At 34.0% G+C, this 22,005-nt stretch overlaps 5 protein-coding genes and 1 long non-coding RNA gene across 8 annotated transcripts; 2 read left to right on the top strand and 4 right to left on the bottom strand.

The window, feature by feature from the left end:
- Positions 1–388: 388 nt before the first annotated feature.
- LOC103578039 (uncharacterized) lies at positions 389–1,694 on the bottom strand. Its single transcript, XR_549436.3, has 4 exons — positions 1,398–1,694; positions 1,020–1,107; positions 724–804; positions 389–542 (listed from the first exon to the last, which is right to left on the bottom strand). It is a non-coding gene; the product is annotated as an uncharacterized LOC103578039 (long non-coding RNA).
- A 572-nt stretch (positions 1,695–2,266) lies between these two features.
- Positions 2,267–3,725, top strand: LOC103578041 (geminin). The gene is made up of 5 exons (XM_008558981.3): positions 2,267–2,489; positions 2,581–2,693; positions 2,764–2,900; positions 3,106–3,278; positions 3,351–3,725. Exons 1-5 carry the CDS (start codon positions 2,439–2,441, stop codon positions 3,408–3,410), a joined length of 534 nt encoding a protein of 177 aa, XP_008557203.1. The 5' UTR covers positions 2,267–2,438; the 3' UTR covers positions 3,411–3,725.
- Positions 3,726–3,842: 117 nt separating this feature from the next.
- On the bottom strand, positions 3,843–4,796 carry LOC103578069 (smoothelin). Its single transcript, XM_008559019.1, has 5 exons — positions 4,745–4,796; positions 4,446–4,518; positions 4,254–4,383; positions 4,034–4,185; positions 3,843–3,966 (listed from the first exon to the last, which is right to left on the bottom strand). Exons 1-5 carry the CDS (start codon positions 4,794–4,796, stop codon positions 3,843–3,845), a joined length of 531 nt encoding a protein of 176 aa, XP_008557241.1.
- On the bottom strand, positions 4,531–9,852 carry LOC103578040 (ras guanine nucleotide exchange factor P). Of its 3 annotated transcripts, XM_008558977.3 has the most exons (4): positions 9,628–9,851; positions 8,843–8,889; positions 8,506–8,631; positions 4,531–8,433 (listed from the first exon to the last, which is right to left on the bottom strand). In XM_008558977.3, exons 2-4 carry the CDS (start codon positions 8,856–8,858, stop codon positions 4,994–4,996), a joined length of 3,582 nt encoding a protein of 1,193 aa, XP_008557199.1. In that variant the 5' UTR covers positions 8,859–8,889; positions 9,628–9,851; the 3' UTR covers positions 4,531–4,993. The 3 variants fall into 3 exon arrangements, with proteins under 3 accessions (XP_008557199.1, XP_008557200.1, XP_008557202.1); XM_008558978.3 differs by lacking the exon at positions 8,843–8,889 and having other exon boundaries at positions 9,628–9,852; XM_008558980.3 differs by lacking the exon at positions 8,843–8,889 and having other exon boundaries at positions 4,531–8,631; positions 9,628–9,852.
- A 231-nt stretch (positions 9,853–10,083) lies between these two features.
- LOC103578042 (dual oxidase maturation factor 1) lies at positions 10,084–13,264 on the top strand. The gene is made up of 9 exons (XM_008558982.3): positions 10,084–10,232; positions 10,319–10,786; positions 10,861–11,030; positions 11,135–11,192; positions 11,450–11,584; positions 11,660–11,882; positions 11,941–12,152; positions 12,233–12,431; positions 12,961–13,264. The coding sequence occupies exons 3-9, from the start codon at positions 10,866–10,868 to the stop codon at positions 13,121–13,123; spliced, it is 1,155 nt and encodes a 384-aa protein (XP_008557204.1). The 5' UTR covers positions 10,084–10,232; positions 10,319–10,786; positions 10,861–10,865; the 3' UTR covers positions 13,124–13,264.
- Positions 13,257–21,468, bottom strand: LOC103578043 (dual oxidase). The gene is made up of 17 exons (XM_014445372.1): positions 21,034–21,468; positions 19,971–20,045; positions 19,731–19,892; positions 19,432–19,619; positions 19,026–19,230; positions 18,775–18,941; positions 18,366–18,602; positions 17,819–18,264; positions 17,196–17,751; positions 16,585–17,031; positions 16,040–16,243; positions 15,589–15,901; positions 15,149–15,523; positions 14,833–15,050; positions 13,957–14,418; positions 13,741–13,896; positions 13,257–13,603 (listed from the first exon to the last, which is right to left on the bottom strand). Exons 1-17 carry the CDS (start codon positions 21,098–21,100, stop codon positions 13,346–13,348), a joined length of 4,536 nt encoding a protein of 1,511 aa, XP_014300858.1. The 5' UTR covers positions 21,101–21,468; the 3' UTR covers positions 13,257–13,345.
- Positions 21,469–22,005: the final 537 nt, after the last annotated feature.

The following is a 22,005-nucleotide window of genomic DNA, read 5'->3' on the forward strand; positions in this document are numbered from 1 at the left end:
TAAATTTATTAAAAATTATTTAGGAATTGTACAATTAGTCATATTATTTACTTTCTTTTTTACTGTACTGTATTTAAAAACTATAAAATAGTTTATAGATATTATTTTTTTGGTAATTATAAAAGTATAAGATATTTATTATTTTATTTCAACTTATGACACTCGATTATAATTAATGCTCAACAGTTTAATTTTTTTTTTTTCAGCTTAAATTTTACATATGAAATTTATCGATTGGCAGATTTGTCTGACTTTTGAATTATATATTTAATAAAAAAATTTTTTCTTATAAACGAGTCTATTTTTTTTATTTACCTATTGGCGAAATAAAAAAACCTTAATGGTACTTATATAATAAATCTTAAAGTCATTAAATAAAAAGTTCAAATTCATAATTTCAGTAGTTTTTTTTATTTTGTAAATTTCATTAAAGTAAAAAAAAAAATTCTTGTAAATTTGACATCAAACGAGCTGATTTTTTAATTATGGTCAGCTGTTATTGTCCGTCTCCACCTTCATCAATGCCTTGAACTTTTCTGTGGCTGTAAGAAAAAAAACTTTGTTAGAACAAGGAGTTTGATAATTTAATATTTTAGTAATTAAAATTTAGCCTCAGTTGGTAGTGCATGTAAAGTAATAATCACGACTCATACAATGGTGTAAAATTCATCATTTTAAATAATTATTTACTTAGATAAATAAAATGAGTGCTTTTAATCTTACCGTGTTCGTTTGATGACGAAGATTCAAATAAACCGCCTTTTTATGTGAGCAGATGACGGCTTGATTTAATTAGTTCGCGTCCTATAACATGGAAATAAAATTTTCTTATTAATTATTGGATTAAAAATAGCATAAAATAAGTTTTTTTATTATTAAAAACGTCAGTTGGTAGTGCATGTATATCCAATAATCAGGAATCATAAGTGATTCGGTTAATAGTCATCATAACAGTAAAAAATAATTAGCTTTTGAACAATTAGATTGTTGATAAATAAATTCAAATAATGGAAACTCACCAAGCGATTATTTTTTTCATGATGTAAATCCAGAAACTGATCCCCTACATGAGCAAGTTTTTCATAAATACCCTGAATATTGATGATTCTGAAACGGTATAAAAAATTTTTCTATTAAATATTGATATTGAAATAGACTTAATTAAAAATAAAATAATTAAAAACGTCAGCTGGTAGTGCATGTATATCCAATAATCAGGACTCATAAATGATTCGGTTAATAGTCATCATAACAGTAAAAGGTAATTAATTTAATGGAGCAGAAAACGCTTATGAAATAATTGTAGACTTATCTTCACTAATTAAAATTAAATTAATATTTTGTAAATAAAAATAAAGATTACTTATTTATGTATGAATTAAAAAAATGTAACGTACCTCAGGCTTGTGATGCGTTCAGAGTTGGAGCCACGTTGTGATGAAATATCGATGACTTTTGTGATTCGTAGAATTTTAATTTCTTACGTTTAAAAATTCTATTTTTGTTGCTAATAAATGTCGTTGATTGTTTATTGGAATAAATAGAATTCATTTTAAAAATGTGAAAGATTCGATTTGGAATCTTTTTCTGATCGCCCGACCAATTATCTGTGACCGAGGTCGTGTGTCAAGCAACAGAAAAGTGGAAAGAGATTAAACTGACCGTCTGCACACGAACACCCCTGGGTTTAGAAGGGGCTCCCACTTCTATCTAGTTAACCTGCGCAGTAGACCAATTTACGAATTAACTCTGGGCGGATATCTATGACACATATCCCAATGATACATGAGTATGAAGTGTGAATGTAGCAGATATGAGACAACTTATAAATTTTAAATAAATTAAAATAATGAAATTTAAAAAAATGCGCGTACGAGTCTTGAATTTATTTAAATACGAACTTTTAAATTTTTATTCGTTTATTTAAAATTTTAAAAAATTGCTAATTGTCAGCAACGTTCACACTCAGTACAAATCAACTTTCTTACTTACCAACTGTAGATCTAAAAAAATTACTGAGATCTTCCATGACCTGCGCAGTAGCCTGCAGAGCAGCCCTACCCGTTCTTAAAATCTGATGGAACAATTTATGTATTAAATTTAAATTTACTGAATTTTGATGTTTAAATATATATCATTTAATAAGCAACATAATTGTGGATAATGATCAATAGTTTTATATTTTATTAATTTCTGTCATCAGTAAGTACGAGTTTAAATGTGAGAAATCTCCCGCGGAAAAAAAACGCGCGTATTTCACTGCGCATGTGATCAAAATTATAAAAATACATCGAAAGAAGGCGGCCGTTATTTGGGGAGGAATGTTGATATGAGTAATAGAAAATAAATTAATTATTGATTCTAAATAATTGATTTATTAAGATTTAATAGATTAACTCGTTTGAGTGGTATTTAACTTGGTAGTAAAGACGTAAAATATGAAAACTGGAGGAGCAAACGTAGCCGCGGCACATTCGGAAAATTTGGAGGTTAGTTTTTACTTTATTACAAAGAAATGAATTATTTTTAATTATATAAATGTATGAATTTTTTTATAATTTATTTTACTTTTAATTTCAGCAAGACAAATCTAAAAAAGCACTACAAACTCTTCAACCAGCAGCCAAGGACAAGGAGAACCTTGTTGGCAGACAACTGAGATCCAGAACGCCTGCCCAAGGTCTTGTCAAGGAGTAAGCTTATTTAAATAAATTATTTCATGATTTTTGTTTTGTTTTTTATTAATTATATTAATTGCTACAGTGAGATGTCAGCAAAAACTAAAAAAGAGGCTCCACAAAAAGACAAAAAAACAAAGAAAATAACATTTAAAGACAAAGGATGCCAGACTACCAGAGGAAATAAAATTCAAATTGAAGTCGAAGATTTGACATCTGAAGGTACTTTTTATCAAGTTAATTATCAATTAATACAAGAGTTGTCTGGAAAAATAATTCAGCTCACAAAATTAAAAATGATACTGAAGTCAGATTTGTCAGAAAACTTTCAATTGTCTATTGACTTCAGAATCATAATCAATATTGATTTTTTGAGAGGCAATTTTAAAAGAGGATGAGGTAATTTACTTGTTATTAATTTTTGTAGCTGGTCCAAGTGAAAATTATTGGGAAGTATTAGCGGAGAGACGACGTATTGCTTTAGAGGATGCTTTAGAAGAGAATCAAGAACTGACTCAACGTATTGCTAAACTCGAAGAAGAGAAGAAAATATACAAAGAGATGCTTGACGAAACTCGAGCACTTGTCGAAGTGCTTCAGGTAATTATTCATAAATTATTTATTCAATAAATGAAATATTTTTATTAATAAAAGAAAAACTATTTGTTGCAGGAAATGGTTGGAGAAGATCGTAGCGACATAAATAACTCGCTCGAAGACACTTTTTCATAAAAATAATCAAACCTAATTTATTTTTCTAAAAAAAATAAATTTAATATATTAATGGTAAGACAGGAGTATGTATTTGAACACTTGACTGATTTTAAGTTTATTATTAATTGAATTCCAATACACCTGAGTAGTAAATCAAACATTAATTAGTTAATCACAAATTACAATAACGTTTTGTTTCTCTCTCTTTTTTAATACCGTCAAGTCATAAAACTTTTCTACTTTTATATTTAAATAATCAACACAAGTAAAGTTATTATCCAGTAACAAATATAAAATATATATAAAATTAAATATTTAACGAAATAATAATAATAATAATATGTATTTAAAGATGTGTAAAAAATAAATCAGATGTTGATTATAGATTTCTTTTTTTAAATGCACGTTAATTCGTACATTGCCCGTAAAAAATTATAGACTGTAAATTAATTAATCTTCGTCTTTAAAGCGGCGATAAATTGATTGGACATAAGTAAATACACACTTCCAATCTGGTTTACGCATCACTACCATGTCCTCAACATCCAAAAGTGGAACAATCCCAGCAATTTCCCTGAAAAATTAAATAATTTTAATTAGAAAAATTAAAAAAAATTAAAATAAATAATTAAAATACTTACTCAGCTTTTTCAAAAGCTAGTGTAAAATTTTTTCGCCGATTTTCCGGCTTCAGCTTGTCGTAATCAAATGCCTGGGGTTTGAAATGATGGAGCAGAGCACAAAATGCCAGACCGTTGTTCCAACTCGTTGAAAAATTATCTATCTGAACATTCTGAATCCACGAAAATTATTTAAATTGATAAGCAATAAATATATAAATAAGTACAGTATCCAATTTACCTCATATTCTTTAGTCTTAGCCCGACACCACGACAGCAATCGCTCCTTGATCTGCACCGCATTGTTCTGTACAATGGGGTCAGTAAATTTAAAAGTAAATTCTTTAGGCGTTCCTGGCGTCCTCGGTGAACTAAATAAAGATAATCAACGCAGTGTAATTAAATTAGTTAATTAAAATTTTTAATAAATTACCTGGGAGTGCTTGAACTGTTTTGACGATCAAGCTCGCGGAATTTAGCAAACGGTGACATTGGTTTCTTATTAACTGAAAAAACATGCAAACAAAATACATTTTATTAATTATTTATTTATCGAGTCATGACGGATCCAAACTTTAATCTAAAGCAGTATCTAAAAAAAATTATTTATTAATTCGGTGAGAAAATATTTTATTTATTTTAAATTAATAAGCCAGAAAAAAAAAATAAATAAATTGCAGTAAAAAAGTCTATGATCTATAGATTATTATCTAAGGAAATCTACGATCTCACCATGATCCACAAGTTGATCAGAAGTCTTAAAGCTCTTGTTTATTAAAAACATTTCCTATATTTATTGAAACAAAGATTATAAATAAATTACAGTAAAATAAAGCCTGGCTTATAACAAAACTCTAATTAAATAAAATTATTTATTAATCTTAAATGTTTATTTTACAACTCGATAAAATAAATAAAATTAATTATTCAATATTTAAACTTGTAAAAATAATAATAATAATAATAATAATTTTGTTATAATCAGTGGCGATCGCGAGTCGTTTCTTCGAAGAGACTATCGAATGCCTTATCGACATCGGTGACATCGTCATAAATATGCGGCATCGTATGACTGCGTGCCAAACTTCCCAGGTTATTTTTTCTCGGCAAGGACCTTCGCTTCGGTCCCGAGTCTCGTTTGCTTTGTCCCAGGCTGCTGTTTGATCTGTCAAAGTACCGCTGGACCTTTTCCTCCATTTTTTTCATGTCGTTTTTCTCAGGGTCCAAGTGTTTGCAGGAACTCACGCGCGGCGGCTTGTGTGGAGGAACTGGAGGCACCTGGAGATGGTTCTTGGACAGGGCGAGCTGGTGCCAGGACTCGGATTTTGACAGGACAATTGATCGATGCGGGCGAGTCGCGCAGTTCACCAGATACTCATCGCTCGAGTCCACTGGGCTTGAATATTTAACCGGCAGTGGAGGTACGTAAGGATTGTTATTAGAATTCAATCCTTGGGGCATTGTCCTTGAAGGACTCACAATATTTATCTTCGGTGGGATGTGAATTGGACGAATCACCAGAGGATCTGGTCGACGAGTTGATTTTTCTTCAAAAATATTTATTTTTTCTTGGGTGTTGCGACTTTCTATCAAGGGTTCAACAGATTCACGGCCGTTTTGTACCACCTCTGTAGTAATCGGTGACAAATTGTCATCGTAATGAATCATCGAGTATCTAGGATTTTTATTAAAATTCAAACTCTGACTCATGCTTTTATCCTGAGTCATAGTCGCTATCGGAATCGGAATCGGAATTGGAGCTTGACTCGGGATCTGAATGGGTTTAATTACTTTATCCGTCTCGTAATGCATTCGACGAATAAGACTCTGCTGAAGCATATTGTGACGCTGGACATCATCACTGAGAACCGGTTGTATCGCTGCGCAAGGTATATCCTCTTGATAATCAGGCGGCGACACAGACGCTGGAGTTATTGGAGACAACGGTGAGTTTTCAACGGTAGCTATTGCGCTTGTGTAACGAGTCACTATTCTATCATCGCTGATGTCTTGGTTCGCGATGTTTTCATCGTCCATGAATGAGTGGTCCGACTCGTCATCAACGAATCGATTGCTGTTGTAATTACTGTTTATTATCGGCGGGATTGAAAAATCAATGTCTCTTGGCACTGGTTTAGGTGGTTCATATATAGGATTTTCATTCTCATAAAATGTTATTGGCACAGATTGATAATTTTTTTGCTGATGAGGACGGGGACAAATATTTCGTATCAATGACTCATGATCGTCATTGTCGACATGTTGATTATTCAATTGGATTGGATAATTTGTTTGTACTGCAACACTTTGTTTTTGGACATCTTGACTCTGTGCTTTTCTATCATTATCATTATTATTAATTCTATTAACATTAATATTATTATTGTTATCATGATTACCGTTGGTATCGTAAATGACAGTATGTCTCCTAACTTTATCGTAAGAGAGATTACGAAACCCATTGTTACGTATTTTATTTTGGCAATGATTCAAAGCATCAGTTGAGTAGCCCGTGTCTTTGATTATTTTTTCAGGTTTCACATTTACTTTGGTATGCGCAGCTGACAATTGAACCCGCGGTAACGGATCAACGTGCATTGTTGTAACTGGTGATACTGTCTCTTGCTGATGATCAAACATTTTCAGTTTGGCTCTGAGCATTCCACTAGAGGCGCATGCCGGTAAATAGTAAGACGGCGTTGGTTTTTCTTCGCTATAAATATTTTTTATATTATTTATCTTCTGAAAGGGTGATGTCGCGGCATGCGTGAAATTGCCGACTTTACGCCCAAAATTGTAGTCCTTTATCGATGCGTTGGCGGATTCTGGTCTCCCGAGTTTAAGAGAACCGACAAGAACACCCGGATGTTCACGGTAATTATTCTTACCGTCGTCCCGTGAACTTCTTCTTGATGACCCGTCGACAGATGCCGGTGGCGAGGGTTTGTCAAATGCCGTTTTAATATTTGAAAACCTACTTTTCCAGTTTTTATCAGCAATTGAACTCGTTTGACGATAATTAAAACTTTTAAACGGCTGATTATAACCACTCGTTGTATTATTACCATAACTATTATTACTATTACTATTATTATTATTTATATTATTATTATTATTATCATTGTTACGGTTAATTAGTGCCAGAAATTTTCTGTCATTCTCAGTTTTAGGTTCAAACGAAGGTATCAGAACATTTGCTTGGGGTGGGTTCCAAGACAATCTGTCACCAATGTCAATGGGTCTCCTCAGTCCTGGACTGCAGGACTGTGATTTTTCCGCCTGTAGCTTCAGGTAATTCGGAATATCAATGGTGTTAGCACGTTTTATCTTAAACTTCTTAGCGGTAAATTTATTACTCGCAACTTTATTATTAATATTTATAAAATTAACTTGCTCGGTATCAGTCTCCAATTTATCACTTGAAACTTTAGTATCACTTGGCTCGACGGTATTTACCTGGGCCTCAGTGTCCTTAGTCCTGCTTTGCAAGGACTGCTGCTGATTGATAGCGTCCTTCATGTGCTTGTCGCAAGCCCGCGGACTGTCAAAAAGTTTATTTTCAAGATTACTTTCAGGATTAACTGGACTCGGGTCAAGCTGGACAGTCTGCGGAGCGAGTGATAGTCTCTGAGATGTTAATGTCACACCGGTGCCTCGTTCTTCAAGCCATCTTCTAGCCCGTGCTAATTCTTCGCTGCTTACACCGATGGTATGTCGGTCTTTGCCGCGTTGTCTTCTTTTAGCTGGTGAACTGACTGATGAGTTTGCTGTGCTTACAGCCGGAACCTGCAGCTGCTGCTGTTGCGGTTGGGGTTGAACAGAAGACACGTCGTCTAGCTTAGCCATTTTTAAATTAGAAACCAGATTAGAAATCAGTTGAAGCAGACGTAATTTCTCGTTTGACTCCAAAGTCGAACTGTATCTAGTCAGTGCGTCGACGTCAACGCGTCTCAAGGTTTCTTGAAGTCGGACGAGGGCAGTTTTTATGTCCGAGACCAGGAGGTCTCCAAAAAAATTAAAATCCATGGTGTGCGTTTGCGGTAACGAGGAATTTGATGCTGGATCCTGGTAGTGATAATTACGATTACACGAGAGCGGATCAGGTGCCAGTGGCTCGTCGGCGATGATCCGCTTAGTACTGGCCGATGTCAGTTCAAGTGCCGAGCGCAAATGCTCAACTAATACGGGCAATATATTCCTGCACTCACCGGCAACTGTTTTTCCAACTTGGACTTCGTCCCTCTTTGGTTGTGTCGACAGATCTCCCGTCTCGTCTTGTGTCGTCGTAGTCGTACTTGTCCCAGTCGTTGTTCCAGTGGCTGTGGTTGTGCTTCCAGTTGCAGTTCCAGTAGCAGTTCCAGTTCCAGTACCAGTTAAGTCCAGAGTTCTCGCAATCTCCTCATTGAGGCTCCTCATCGTCTCTGAAAGAACGTCAGCAACATCAGCCCGTTGTTGTTGTTGTTGTTTATTATTTTTTCATCGAGCCGACGAACCTGCTGACAACTGGTGAATGCTGCTGCTCTCCTCATTGTTATCCGGAGCTTCACTGGAATTTTCGGCCGACACTAGACTTCCATCCTCGATGATCTTGTCCCCAACGTCCTCGCCAATGGATTTGTCTGAAACAGTTTTTTTTTTCGTTTTCCCTCTTATCCACCAGCCAAATTTATTTTTAATTATTACACTAACAAATAATTACATATCTACAGTTATTTTTAATTTATAATATCTATATATTTATTATTATAATAATATAAGTAATTTATTTTATTTGAATTGCGGATACGCCAATAATTGACCTCACTGCATTAATTGAGCGGTTAAACTGACCTTGAATATCCGACATGACGAAGTAAATAATTACCCGAGGAAATTGGCTGCAAGAAAATACATTTTTTTTTCATAATAATAATAATTATTTTAAATATTTATATCGAAACAATAAATATCGTGATTGCTGAAGCTTACAAGCGTGCCACTAAAATAACGCAAAAATAATATTTTTAAAAATAAATAAATAAAGTAAATATAATTTACGCGTTAGTTTTGGAAAAGCCAAAGACTGCGAGGTCGTATTCTATAAATAATATTGCGCATTATATAGGATAGACGCAAAAGAAGAACAAGAACAAGAACAAGAATAAGACGAATGAACAAAATTAAGAAAACTAAGAAAGCATATCGTGCTCATTGGACTTTTTTAGACATTTAAACATTTTTTAGTACTTATAAATAAATATAGACACACATATACAACTATCTATAAATATATATATGTATCTATGTATAAATATAAATTTTTAATAGATCGAATAGAAAAAAAAAAAATAAAATAAAATAAACAGAAAGCAAACGCGTAACTCGTAGCACGTCGCCTTTTACGGTCCGGAGAATAAACCACTAGATTTTCTCGAGGGTAGTGGGAAGAAGCAATAACCACTTTTTAATTAGAACTTTATCCTTATTTGATAGCCAAACGGAGTGCATAAGCTGTAGCTCGCAAAAGGTGAATTGTAAGAAAAAAAAGAAGAAAAAAGTAAAAAAAAACTGATTATGTGAATCAAGTATTAGGCGAAGCTTAGTGACGAATTGTTAGCAAGACAATGGTAATCTACCTGATTTATTAAATAGGAGGATCCAAGATCTGTAGCAGCAGTACTGTTGGAAGTATCTAACCGACTGGTCAAACTTTGTCCGGAGCTACACACGTTTCTATCCACTCGGGGCTTTATACTCAAACACTAAACCTATGCCATCAGAGAACAAATTTAGACTTACTTAAAATAGACCTTAAAACTGTGTACCGGCTTCACACCAAGGCGCAAGACAACTACAGACAACTAAAGCTCTGAGCTTTTTCCTGGCCCACCATCCATCCGCTATTTTACCGAGATAAATAGACCAATGACCGGTTCAACTAGCGGAGTAATCGCTTCCCTGGTTTTAGAGCCCACGTGCTGGAAAATTTGATCCGAATTTCAAATCCTGTTTAATCTAAAATAGACAGATAAATAAATAAATAAATAAATAATATTAATTTAAATGAATATTTGCAGACAGTACGTCCGTGATGAAGAGCAGAGTCATCATGGAGGTTGTGAAAAAAAAAATTACAACACTGGTGCTAGTTTGGACATCGATGATTAACGATGATTAGGACGGCATCATACAGGCTTTGCTGGCGCACCGAGTACCAGGATGTTGTAAAAACAATGTAAATGTAAGATATAAGATCGTGAATGCATAAAGGATATGCCTCGATAGCTCCATCTCCCACTTACTCACTTACATATCCCTTCTACTTAGTTATTCCTATTGCCTTTACGTTGGAGGCCACTTTCAACTGGATACCTGTTAACCTACTTGGGTCAGTCTTTGAGCCACTTTGGCCGAAGCACATTGTCTTGATCTATCTGACGTCTACTCTTGCTCTCGAGGATCGTTTGACATCCAGGACTACCTCAATGGATTGACATGACCGATATCACCACAATTATTTTAACTCACTGGTTTAAATTAACCGCCTCAGAGACAACCAGCGACAGCAACAAAGGATTTATATTTTTAACAACAATTGTTAATGTTAAATTAAACGTTGACTCAAAAGTGACGTGAAAGTCATGTGTACGTGCTCAGTGACATCGGTACATGTGTGATATACAACACGCGAGCATGAGTTCAAGGAACCTTATTATATACTCATGCATTCAAATTACTGTTAATAAATTTATTGCCCGCGAATTTATTTATATTTAAATAGCAACCACGTGGATTGTAAGAATTTTTATAAATAACATCTAGATTGTATTTATTTGGCATTATTTACTAAACAATTTTTGTTTTTTCAGTTAAAATGAAGGGATGGTTCGATGCATTTCGCAATGACGGCGGACCAACGTTATACAGTTACAGTAATCGTACTCCAGTTACTGGGGATGTCAATTTGATAACAATATTTATCATTTTTGTAACGATATTCGCAGCATTTCTTATTATCTTTCCAGGAATTCGCAAAGAAGTATGTAATAATAACAATAATTTAAATATCTATTGAGCAAACTTTGTAAATAAATAAATATATAAATAAATTAATTAATATAAATAAATACGATATCTTTACAGAGAATAACGACATTTCTGACGGTAACTCTCAGTCTCTTCGTAGGAACGAGTATTCAAGGTCAGTATTAAAAGTATTTAAATAAAAAGAAAAAGTGTAATATATTATATCAGTAGAGGCTCTAAAATATATATATATATATATATATATATATATATATATATATATATATATATATATATATATATATATATATATATATATATATATAAATAAATAAATAAACAAGAGTCAATATTATTATTATTTATTTATTTATTTTGCGGATAATTGCGCAATAAATGATTTCTATTCGAGCCCCGTATGTTCCGTTACAGTTGCACAATATGGCTCCACCTGGCACACGACCTCGTCCTCGATCCTCAGCAGCTACAGCGTCTTCTCCAGGTACCGGACGCCTGCTGAAATAGGAGGATACATTGGACTTATGCACATAAATATCACGTATAGCTGTGGGTAGATCATTAGACCCTCTATTGCTCCAATTAATTGTCTTTTAAATTAATCACTCTGTTTATTTAAATCAGTAATTAATTACACGGATGCCGACGTGATCGGCGATGTCGAGTACAATGAGAGATTTTGGTGGAGAAGTCCCACGGAAATGAGCGAGTCTTTTCGCGAGGCCCTTTATCGCGGGGTTCCGTTCCCGATTATCTCATTGGCTGAGTACTTTAGTCTTCATCAAGAAGGTTTTTCCTGGGGCGTCAAGTACCGGGAAGCTGGACACTATGCGTCAATAATGCTGTGGTATGCTGATAGAAAGTTATTATTTATTCAATTATTTATTAATTTTAAAAACCTGCAGGACTTGTTTCGCCGCGTGGCTGCTGATGAATTTGCTACTGGTTGTCGTACCCAGGTACGGAGCGTACAGTATGATATTCACTGGTGTACTTATGCTGTTTACGAATTTAATTTACTGGTCGTTGCTACCCTGCGAGCCGCTAATTGCTCATGTTGATGGATCGGTACTTGTTTTTAATTTCGGGTGGAATTATTGGCTTGTCCTTGTCGCTGGTATTTATTTTTATGGTTTTATCGGAGATTATTATTATTTATGGTTGATCAAGTGGTATTAATAAATTTATTGGTTCAAGGATCAAGCTGTCTGCTCAGTGGAATAATTATAACAATAATTGACCTAATTTTTCCCCATCAGTTTTCGACGATCCTTGAAGTTGATTATGACACTCCTTATGATAGGCATGTTATTATTGAGGAAAGTTTCGATACGAGTAATGTACCGCAGAAATTGCCGAGAATTAGAGAGGGTCTTTATGATCCAAGGATTGTGAGGTAAATTTTTTATTATTATTTTTATGAGAATCATTTTAAATCATTAGAAGCGCGAGGAATTTTATAGAAGTTTGATTATATGATTATATTAGTAAATTAAAATTTATTAAATACTGACCCGATGACATGAAATCTTTTTTATAAATCTGTTGATTAAATATTTTTAAAAATACCTGGCGCCAAACTTGAAAGTTGTAATTAATTATCAGTTCCGCAACTAGTATATATTTGCTCATAAAAAAATTTTATTTATTCATTTTAATATATTTTTTATCTGCACAGAAATTTACCAACAAATTATTAGAATCTATTAATATTCATTTTTTAAATTCCAATCAACCGACAAATTTTTTTTATTAATTATTTAATCAAGTCTGCGCATTAATAAAAAAAAAACTGGCAAAATAACAAGGATTTATTTTTTAACATCAGTCGTGTGCATAAAAAAATTAATGGCTAAAAAATAACGGAAAAATTATAAAATTTTGTTGCAAAAAAAAATAATTAATATGGTAAAATTATTCCTAAGTCAATTACCAGCCAAAGGAGGTGATAAAAAACTCCACGAAGGCATCGTAAATCGTGGGTATGTTTCCCACGAGTCCTCATCAGATTTGCATCGCGACGAGGAATCAAACAAGGCCAACTGGTCTTATCCGTTTCCACCAATTTCACGGAGAATAATCAACTGAGCTCAACAAAGTATTTGTTATTATCATCAATTAAATAGTCAATTTACTTAGACAACAATAACTAATTATAAATATTAATTATAATAGATAATTTAAATCTTAGTATTAATAATTGATTGAAATAAAATTTATATTAAAGATCATAAATTATTTATTTAAATTATTTACAAATTGACAGACTATTAATTTAAATAATTAAAAGGCCTATTGAGTGGGCAAATACTATCCGAAATTTTCAAAGTGATGGATAAAGTACGGAAGCTTGCGGCCTTTGTTGACTTGGTCGCAAGCGGACATGACACTTTTGGTAAGTGGACGTGGCCCACAGCTAAATACCCCGATTTTGCTGACATAACTGTGTTTCTTTTGAACAAATTTGAGGAATGATGTCATGTCGGGCCGCCCAAAGTGATTAATTGCTTTTAGCCCGGTGAAAATACTCTTCTTCGACAGCCTTTGAAAGTGATTCTCGCATATGTACTACACAAAAAAAAAAAAAAAAGAGAAAATATAAATATATGGATGTATATTAATGAGACTTTTACTTCTTACAATAATAATAATTGTTATTATTATTGTAATAAGTATGACAATAAAAATAAAATACTTTTACTTACGAGCATAGTCGTGCGTAAATCAAATTTATGAAAGAATTGTGTTATAAATATATGAATTTCTAAAACGTCTGTTACGTCTTTGCGTTCTACGTCTCTCAGTACGTCGATAAACCACTCGAAATGTTTGTGGGAAGGACAAATCCATAGGAAATAAACCTTTTAAATAAAATAATGTCAGTAAATTATATTTTAATATTTATTTATTATATTTATTACCTTTTTGCATGCGACACCTGAGTACCTGTTGGTAGAGGTACCGAAAACAAGGTCGTTTAGCATCGAGGCGTAAGGCGTGACACCTATTCCGCCGCCCACCATAACAGCGACTTCGAATTTGTACCAGTCCTGATTTCCTCCGCCGAACGGGCCCTCGATTCTTATTTTCGGATGCTGGTCTTCCGGATTATAATTACATGGGTCGAAGTAGTTTCTAAGCTTCCATGTCCATGGTCCCTGGGCCTTGATGTGGCATGAGAGAAAGTTTTCATGCGGCGCGGAGGTCAATGTAAACGAGTGAAACTCGTTAGACCTGAAGACTGTGCACGCTAGACGTATCCACTGTCCAGATAGATATTTTAAATTTGGCGGACGATAAAACTTTATTTTTATTACGTCCGAGGGAAGCAATTCTGTCTCGATTATGTCTAGTGCCATGTACTTGGTGCGTAGACTAACGACCTGTAATTTTTTTTGTTACACAATTTACTTTATTCGCTATGTCTTGTAAGTGACTTTGGTTATTAATGTTTAAGTGCTCATTACACGTAAACTTTTGGTTTTACAGTAAAATTGTCTAACAGTTTTTTGTAGGAAATTAAATTCTCTATAAAAAATGTTTTTAGTAAAATTATCGTAGGATTGCTGGTTCAAAAGTTAAAAGTGGCCCAAGTTCGAAATTGTAAACATCAATTTTTTACTCCAAATACTGATAAATCTTTAAACGCCTGTAACTTTGCAACCAGCAACCCTACAGTAATTTTACAAGAGACCTTTCTTGTAGAGAATTAAATTTCCTATAAAAATGAATAACAAGTTTTTTTTGTAAACTCAATAGTTTAGCCGTGAGGTATAATTATTTATCAGCAGACTTACTTTGTCTAAAGAATAAATAATTGCTGGACCGACGAAAAATATCCAGAATCTTGGAGCACCAGTAAGTCGCGCTAATCCGTGAATCAAACATAGGACGTATAATAAAATATAAAGACTGTGTGTTGACCAAAAAAATTTGTAAGCTTTTTGTCTGATTGTCGGATGAGCAAACACGAAGATTATAGTCATTACAATAACCAGTAGGATTCCAGTAACGCCTGAATTAAAAAAACCCATTAGTCAGCCATTAGCGATTTGTAATTTGTCTTTAAGAACGACAGTGTTAATTTATAGTAATAATAGTTGTTAAGTTTACCAGTGATTGTTTGAAAGAGCCAGAAAGAAATAGTGAGACGAGCGTCACTTGGGAAGCTCATTTCGCTCGTCAAACAACGCAGATGTGAAATAGGCTGAGTAGACACGTGGTAAAAGTTAACTATGTGTCCCACAGTATGTAGAACAGAGAAGAAGAGCGCGGTACACGCGGCAATCTTGTGAAACTGAATATGAGAGTCTAACGGTATGTATTGTTGGATCGAAAATTCTTTAAGTTTAGTCAGAAGATTTCGTGACATCGTCAGCAGGAGAAGGCTGTAACAAAAGGACAGGGCGGCTGCCGATCCCCGGGTTATCGCTATGCCCACGCCCATTATGTGCCTAAGATCCGTGTGCTCGGCCATGAAAGAATAGTCTGAAATAAAATTTATAGATTTATCTTCGTCCGGGTTTTTATCCAGGACTCTAGTTTACACTTACGTATAAATCTTTCGACGAAAAGCGCGATGGTGACGACATAGAAAATAAATAAGTAGAAAATATTTTGACGGTTTTCTTCGAGGAAAGTTGAGACACCGTCCCACTGCTTTCTTATCCAGCATTTAGAAGCTTCTGGCGGGAGCTGATCGATATGGAAACTGGTCATACGTGCGACATTGGTCGAGGTGTCTAAAAAATTCTGCTTAGCTCCCTTGCAATCTAATCCGATCGCGACAAAGTCGACCTTGTACTCATTCATCATCAGCTTAAAATCGTTGTAGGTCAGGTACTCCTTCCTTTCAAGTCCAGCACCCTGCAACACTCGATATGTATTTCATCTTCAACATCATCATCATCATCATCATCATAATTATTATTATTATTACTATTACGGTTGATGTTTTATCGGTAATTATAAAATAAAGCTAGAGAGATAATTTAAATAAATTACTTGAAACATTCCGTCAATTAATTCAGTGACATGATCATCGGATAGACTAGTCGTCCGGGCGATTTCTACTAACGATCTCAGCATTTCTGATAATTCTTCTTTGTCGATTACTCCATTGCTGTCTTTATCACACATATCGAATATTATGCGCAATTTATCTTCAGTCTTGCCTCGGGAAAATAGCAGCACAGTATCCAGAAATTCCTTAAAGTAGAGCACAATTTTTTTTTTTTTAATAATATTTAACTTTCGATCTATAAATGGGACTCGTTTGGCCTAGATAAAAATACCAGCAAGTTTTTTTTTTTTAAATTACTTATGCCCAGATTTAAGATCGAAAGATAGCACTTGTATTGCAAATAATTTTTTTGGTGGGCTGAATAAATATCTTTAGATCTGGGGGCAATGTCCCTTTGAAATTTAATTTGGGAAAGCCTGAGTTGGAGACAGAGTCGAAAAGAAAAAAGTATTCCAGGTTTAAATAACTGTAACTCATAAATATTTACCAAGCTTTCACATTAAAATGTAAATTTAAAAGTAAATACCTGAAAAGAAATACGTCCGTCACCATCTTTGTCGACGATGTTGAACATTTTTTTAACAAACACCGCGTCGGGACGCATACCCAGCGCGCTAGCAAACTCGCTCTTTGACAAAGAAGTCCTCATCACTGTTACCACTTCGCCGTCAGCAGTTTCTTCGCTCCTGCGTCTCCGCTTTTCTCCTGGTCTGAGACCAAAAGTAAGCGCATAAGCTTCCCGGAAAAATTGCTCCAGTTTTTTCTGCCTCCGCTCTTTGGTCTCAGCCTTAGCCAACATTATGTCCCGATTGGTGTGGACGATGGTGAGATGTTTCTTGTGGGTACCAAGAAATCCCTCAAGTTTAGCTATAAACTTTCCACGTGAGTTGAGAGAATCTAGTTCAAGGACAAGGTCGTAGTCTCGTGGAATACGCAATAGTACCAAAGCCTTTCCGTTACCGCTCTCACATTCCTAGTTGTGACGAAAACTACTCATGACTCAGCATTTAATATTTAACATCTTTTAATATATTCATCACTACATACTATCACCACTCCTATTATCATTATTATTATTATTACCATCATCATCTTCACTACTACTACTACTCTTACCAATAATTTATATAAAATTACCTGAGACTCTTCGACAGCGACGACATTGACCCCGCTAAAATCAAACGTCCTTAGATTGTCCCCCTTACGGTCGACAATGTGCAGCGCAGCTTCGGGACCGAATTTAACTTTAACAAGCCGCTTGTGGTTTGCGTGCAGCCACTCACGTACGATCATTTTATCAATCCGTCCATTCCCAATGTTACCAATAATACACCCAGTGCGCCCGCTCCTGCGTTTTATCGACTCCTGAACGATCTTCAGTCTCCTCCGCCGGCGATTTTGCAACTTGACGACACCGTAGCCTGCTCCGGCGCATAAAATCGGTATGAATGCTATAAAAACGCACACATATATGTAAACAAGTTCACTTCCCACAAAGTAATCGTATCTCTGAAGAGGAACGCAAGAGTCGAGCATCGAGCCTTTGAGTTGCTCAGGTTGCGGACACGGATCCCCGTCACTCCAAACAAAAACGTTGCGTTGTATTGCCGATGGGTCTATTGTTGTCGTGTTTGTTATCACGTCCCACAGAGTTACTCTTCGTATTTCATCAATTTCACTCTTGGTAAACACTCTAATAAAAAAAAAAAAAAAGTATTTTAATCAATTCGAAAAGATCGAAGAAGAATTAATTAACTCACCCCGAATCCTGGTTCTCGAACCAAAAACGATCCGAGTCACGCAGCCGTACAAATTGCTCCTTGATGACCGTGGAAAATAATTCCCCAGGTCCGTTGACGGACTCTAGCATCCCGCCGACGTAGACATCAATGTTGTTTAGATCGTTGCCATGAATTTCAATAAGTTCGCGCAATAAATCCGGTCGTTTAGCAAATAACTCGGGGTTTATGTCATTCCAGGTAGTCTTTCGAGGTAAATTGAAGTAAGTACGTGCTGTATTGTAATCAGGCAGGCCATTGTCACGTCCACGCATTATATTTAGTGCTCCAAGGTCACGCCGTGAAAATTCCATCGGGCCAAATAAATTATTTCTGATATCATCGCTCAGTAAATTATCTTCTCGCTCGGCTAATTGGGATGCCATACCCATTATTAACTCTTCTATTGTATTATTGGAAACAACTTCCTGTATTAATATAATATTGAGTTATTATGAAAGTAATAAAGTACAATATTAAAAAAAAAAAAAAAAGTGATAATAATAAATAAATAAATAATTATTATTACATTTGAATCCCACCAAGTACTGCAGAGTCTTATTGCCGGTTTACCAGTACGGGTCATTAGAAAGTTACACTTATCATCACGACGATAAATACCCGGTGGTATGAGGGTATGCCCAAAACGAAATGCCGCACTTTGAAACATGTGACTTATACCAGGATGTATATCTGGTTTGTAGCCATAGTAATCTATTAATTTTTCACCCAATAATGCCGGCAAGTACTCGTACATAATTATATTCTGCAATAAGAGTGAGAATAAATAAATAAATAAATAATTTAATGGGCATTAAAAAACATGAGGCACGAGCACGAGTCCGGGCACAAGACTCGATACATGAAGCAATAATGATCTAGTTCCAGTCTGGTTCTAGCTCTCGGTCTCGATAGTTTACGATTAAGTTATTAAGTACCTGGATTGTTCCTACAACTATCCGACGTGTGCGTTGAAAAATATCTTCGTCTGACATAAATGGATTTTCCCGCTGGACACGACCGGCAATGACATTGTGCCACCGATAGAATATTATACCGAAGGTTAACAAGGCTGGATGTTGATTCGTTCTTGGATCTCCCAACACTTTAATCAATTCATTTAAGCAATTTTTTAATTAATCAGCTACAAGTTAATTTACTAATTATTATTTACTATTTATTTACTAACAATAAAGACGTTCGGGACTGAGCATCCTCATGACACTGGGCGCTGCATTGTTGAACAAAGGTGCTCGCATTGTATTACGAACTGGAAACTGTCCCATGGGCTCGGTAACAAAACTACCGTTTTTAAATGTTCTCATTGTGTTTGCCCAGGCTTCGCTGCTGGAGTAAACAAAGCTACCGTCTATCCAAGATGTTACTTTGTTTATCTACAATAATTTTAGTTATTAAATTTGGTTGTAAAGGCGGACAATTTGCTTGATAGCCAGCTATTTTTTTCAGATTTATCTTTGCCGTAAAATTTTAAAATAATAAAAATTCTCGCTGGTTGATTTTACTTTTAAAATGTGGTATCAAGTATCAGCTACCTTGGATGCTCGCCAAATAAATGAGGATAAAAAATTAGTTACCTGTTCCCGAGGACTATTGGGACTGTGCCCAGTTTTACGATCATAATCAGCCCGTAAAAAAGGTATAAATTTATTTCCCTGACAGTCTTTATCAAAAATATAATCGCATTTTTCAACTTCAATACGGTGGAATTCAATAGGGCACCCACTTTCGCTTGCCATTATTATTTCAGCAGTTACCAATTGACCTATACAATTTAAAATAAGTTTACGAAACAATATATATTACTAAATTTTTTTTTTCTAACTAACAATTATAATTAATTACAACAACAATAATATAACTATTGTAATCTTACCAAAGAATGCAAATAGAGCAGTTTTATTTTTAATTGACGCAATACCATCATCGCCTTTCATAAATAAGTCACTCAACTTTCTCGGCGATGCTCTATCTTGTCCTGCCATCATATATACACCGTCAGCATATGCCGATGGTCCTTTTCTTATCAGTCTGCTATCTAAAAAATACATTTATTTATTATTTATTATTATTATTCTATTTCATAATAAATGTACATGAAATTTATTGTGCGTACCAACTGATCCCCAATTAGGATGAGCAATATTGTTGTACCATCCATCATATCTTTGTTTCTCAACATATCGGGCATCTAAAATAAAAATAATTATCATTGCGTTGTAAAAACTTTACAGAGTGAACGCATATTAAATCCGGAGTAACTGCGGACCGGATGTCTGTTTATTTAATTAAAAATTTACTCTAAAGGGGTAAAACAAAATCCAGATAATAGCAAAATCACTTCGTTGAAAAAAAACTCCACATTGATTCCATATGCAGAGTAATTTTTTTTTTGAACTCCGAGTTATTCATGATCCTGAAGTTAACAGATAGTTTACAATTTTTGAAATTTTAAATTAAAAAAAAAAAAAATATACACTTGTTGAAAATTTAAAAAACCATATGTGGAATTTTTTAAAAATATTTTTTTTTTAATTTTTCATTTAAAAAAAAAATCCAAAAGTTGATAGACGTCAGCTAACTTCAGTATAGTGAATTAAAATTTAAATAAAATCCGTAATCACTCTCGATTTTTTACAGTTATTAAGAACGAATTTAATGAATAAATGAAATTTATTTAAATAAAATAAAATATAAAATCACGGTCAGTGCACTCGGCTAAAGATTTATGGAAGATAACTACTTATATTAAATTTATATCTCCAAGACCTCTGCGTTTTCTTTTTACCTTTTGTTTAATACTCTCATAACACTTAACTTGGGAATAAACGTTTATTATTTATATACATATATATATATCCTTGGACAGTAATTCCAAATTTATAATTTGCTATTATAAATAAAAAAAAAATGAAATTAACGCGGCCTCATTTTTACTAAATTTTATATGGTAAAATTTGTAAATATATTTATAATATTTCTGACATTGATTTATCTACAATTGGATGTTATATTTAATTGATTATGAATAAATAAATAATAATAATAATATATATTGTTATTATTTAACTTAATGGTTCACTGAAAAAAACTATTCTCGCTTTCACCTTTCACTTAATTTATTTAAAATAAAACAATCGACGTTAATAAATATATAAATAAAATATATAAGTACGTACCAGATCCAATAAATAAAATTAAAAAAATATATAAGAGATAATCTCGTGGTTGCAAATAAAAGAACATGATCGATCTGTTATGATATATAAATATAAATGATATATTTAACACAAATCATCTGCACAAGCACTTGGGCATTTTAATTGGCGGTAAAAAAAATTTTAAATTTGAATTTTAAAAAAATGTACGGCCAAATAAAATGAAATATTGAAAGTTTAACAAAACGTGTTGGGTACGGAGAGTCTTCAGAAGTTGAGAAGCAAGAAGTCTTGGTGTGTTGATTCGAATCGAGTTGGTCCCCACTACCACCACGGACATGACGGATTTAAAAAGTCTTTACGTGGGGATTCTTATGAGAACACATACAGGTAAGGTGTCTGTGGTCTGTGACAGGACACTGAGAGTTGTGAGTAGCTCTTCTAGCGAGGCATCTACACAAGACATCAGTACACAAGACAGTACACGATAAAGATACACCGAGGAGCCAACACCAAGAGCCAACCTGTCGGTGAAAGTCGTCGGCCTATTTTGTCTTTGCCTTCTATATGATACACACTACGATACCAAATGTAACCAACACTGACATACATATTTATACATAAATATATACCCACACAGTACTTGGATTGTATTTAAAAAAACGTGGCTTTGAAATAAACCGTGGACGTCACCTGGACGATCGCAAACTCCCACTCCGAGTAGCATCTTCTGCATACAGACCTTTACTTGTGTATCTCAAGACATTCTTTTATCTCTATTACAACTTGTACTTTACTTAAACATCACCAAGCCTTAACAATTCGAAAAAGAATTTTTGAAATTTTAAACTTCCCGCGGAAAATTTAAATTTAAAAAAAAAAGGGAAGTTTTTCTTTTAGTTGGAAAAAAAATTTAATTGACAGCGTAATTTTGGAAATATGTTATAATTTATATCGAAATTAGTATGTTGATTTTTTTAGTAAAGCAAATAT

The sequence above is a fragment of the Microplitis demolitor genome, chromosome 2 (assembly GCF_026212275.2).
Source record: "Microplitis demolitor isolate Queensland-Clemson2020A chromosome 2, iyMicDemo2.1a, whole genome shotgun sequence".
NCBI lineage: Eukaryota > Metazoa > Arthropoda > Insecta > Hymenoptera > Braconidae > Microplitis > Microplitis demolitor.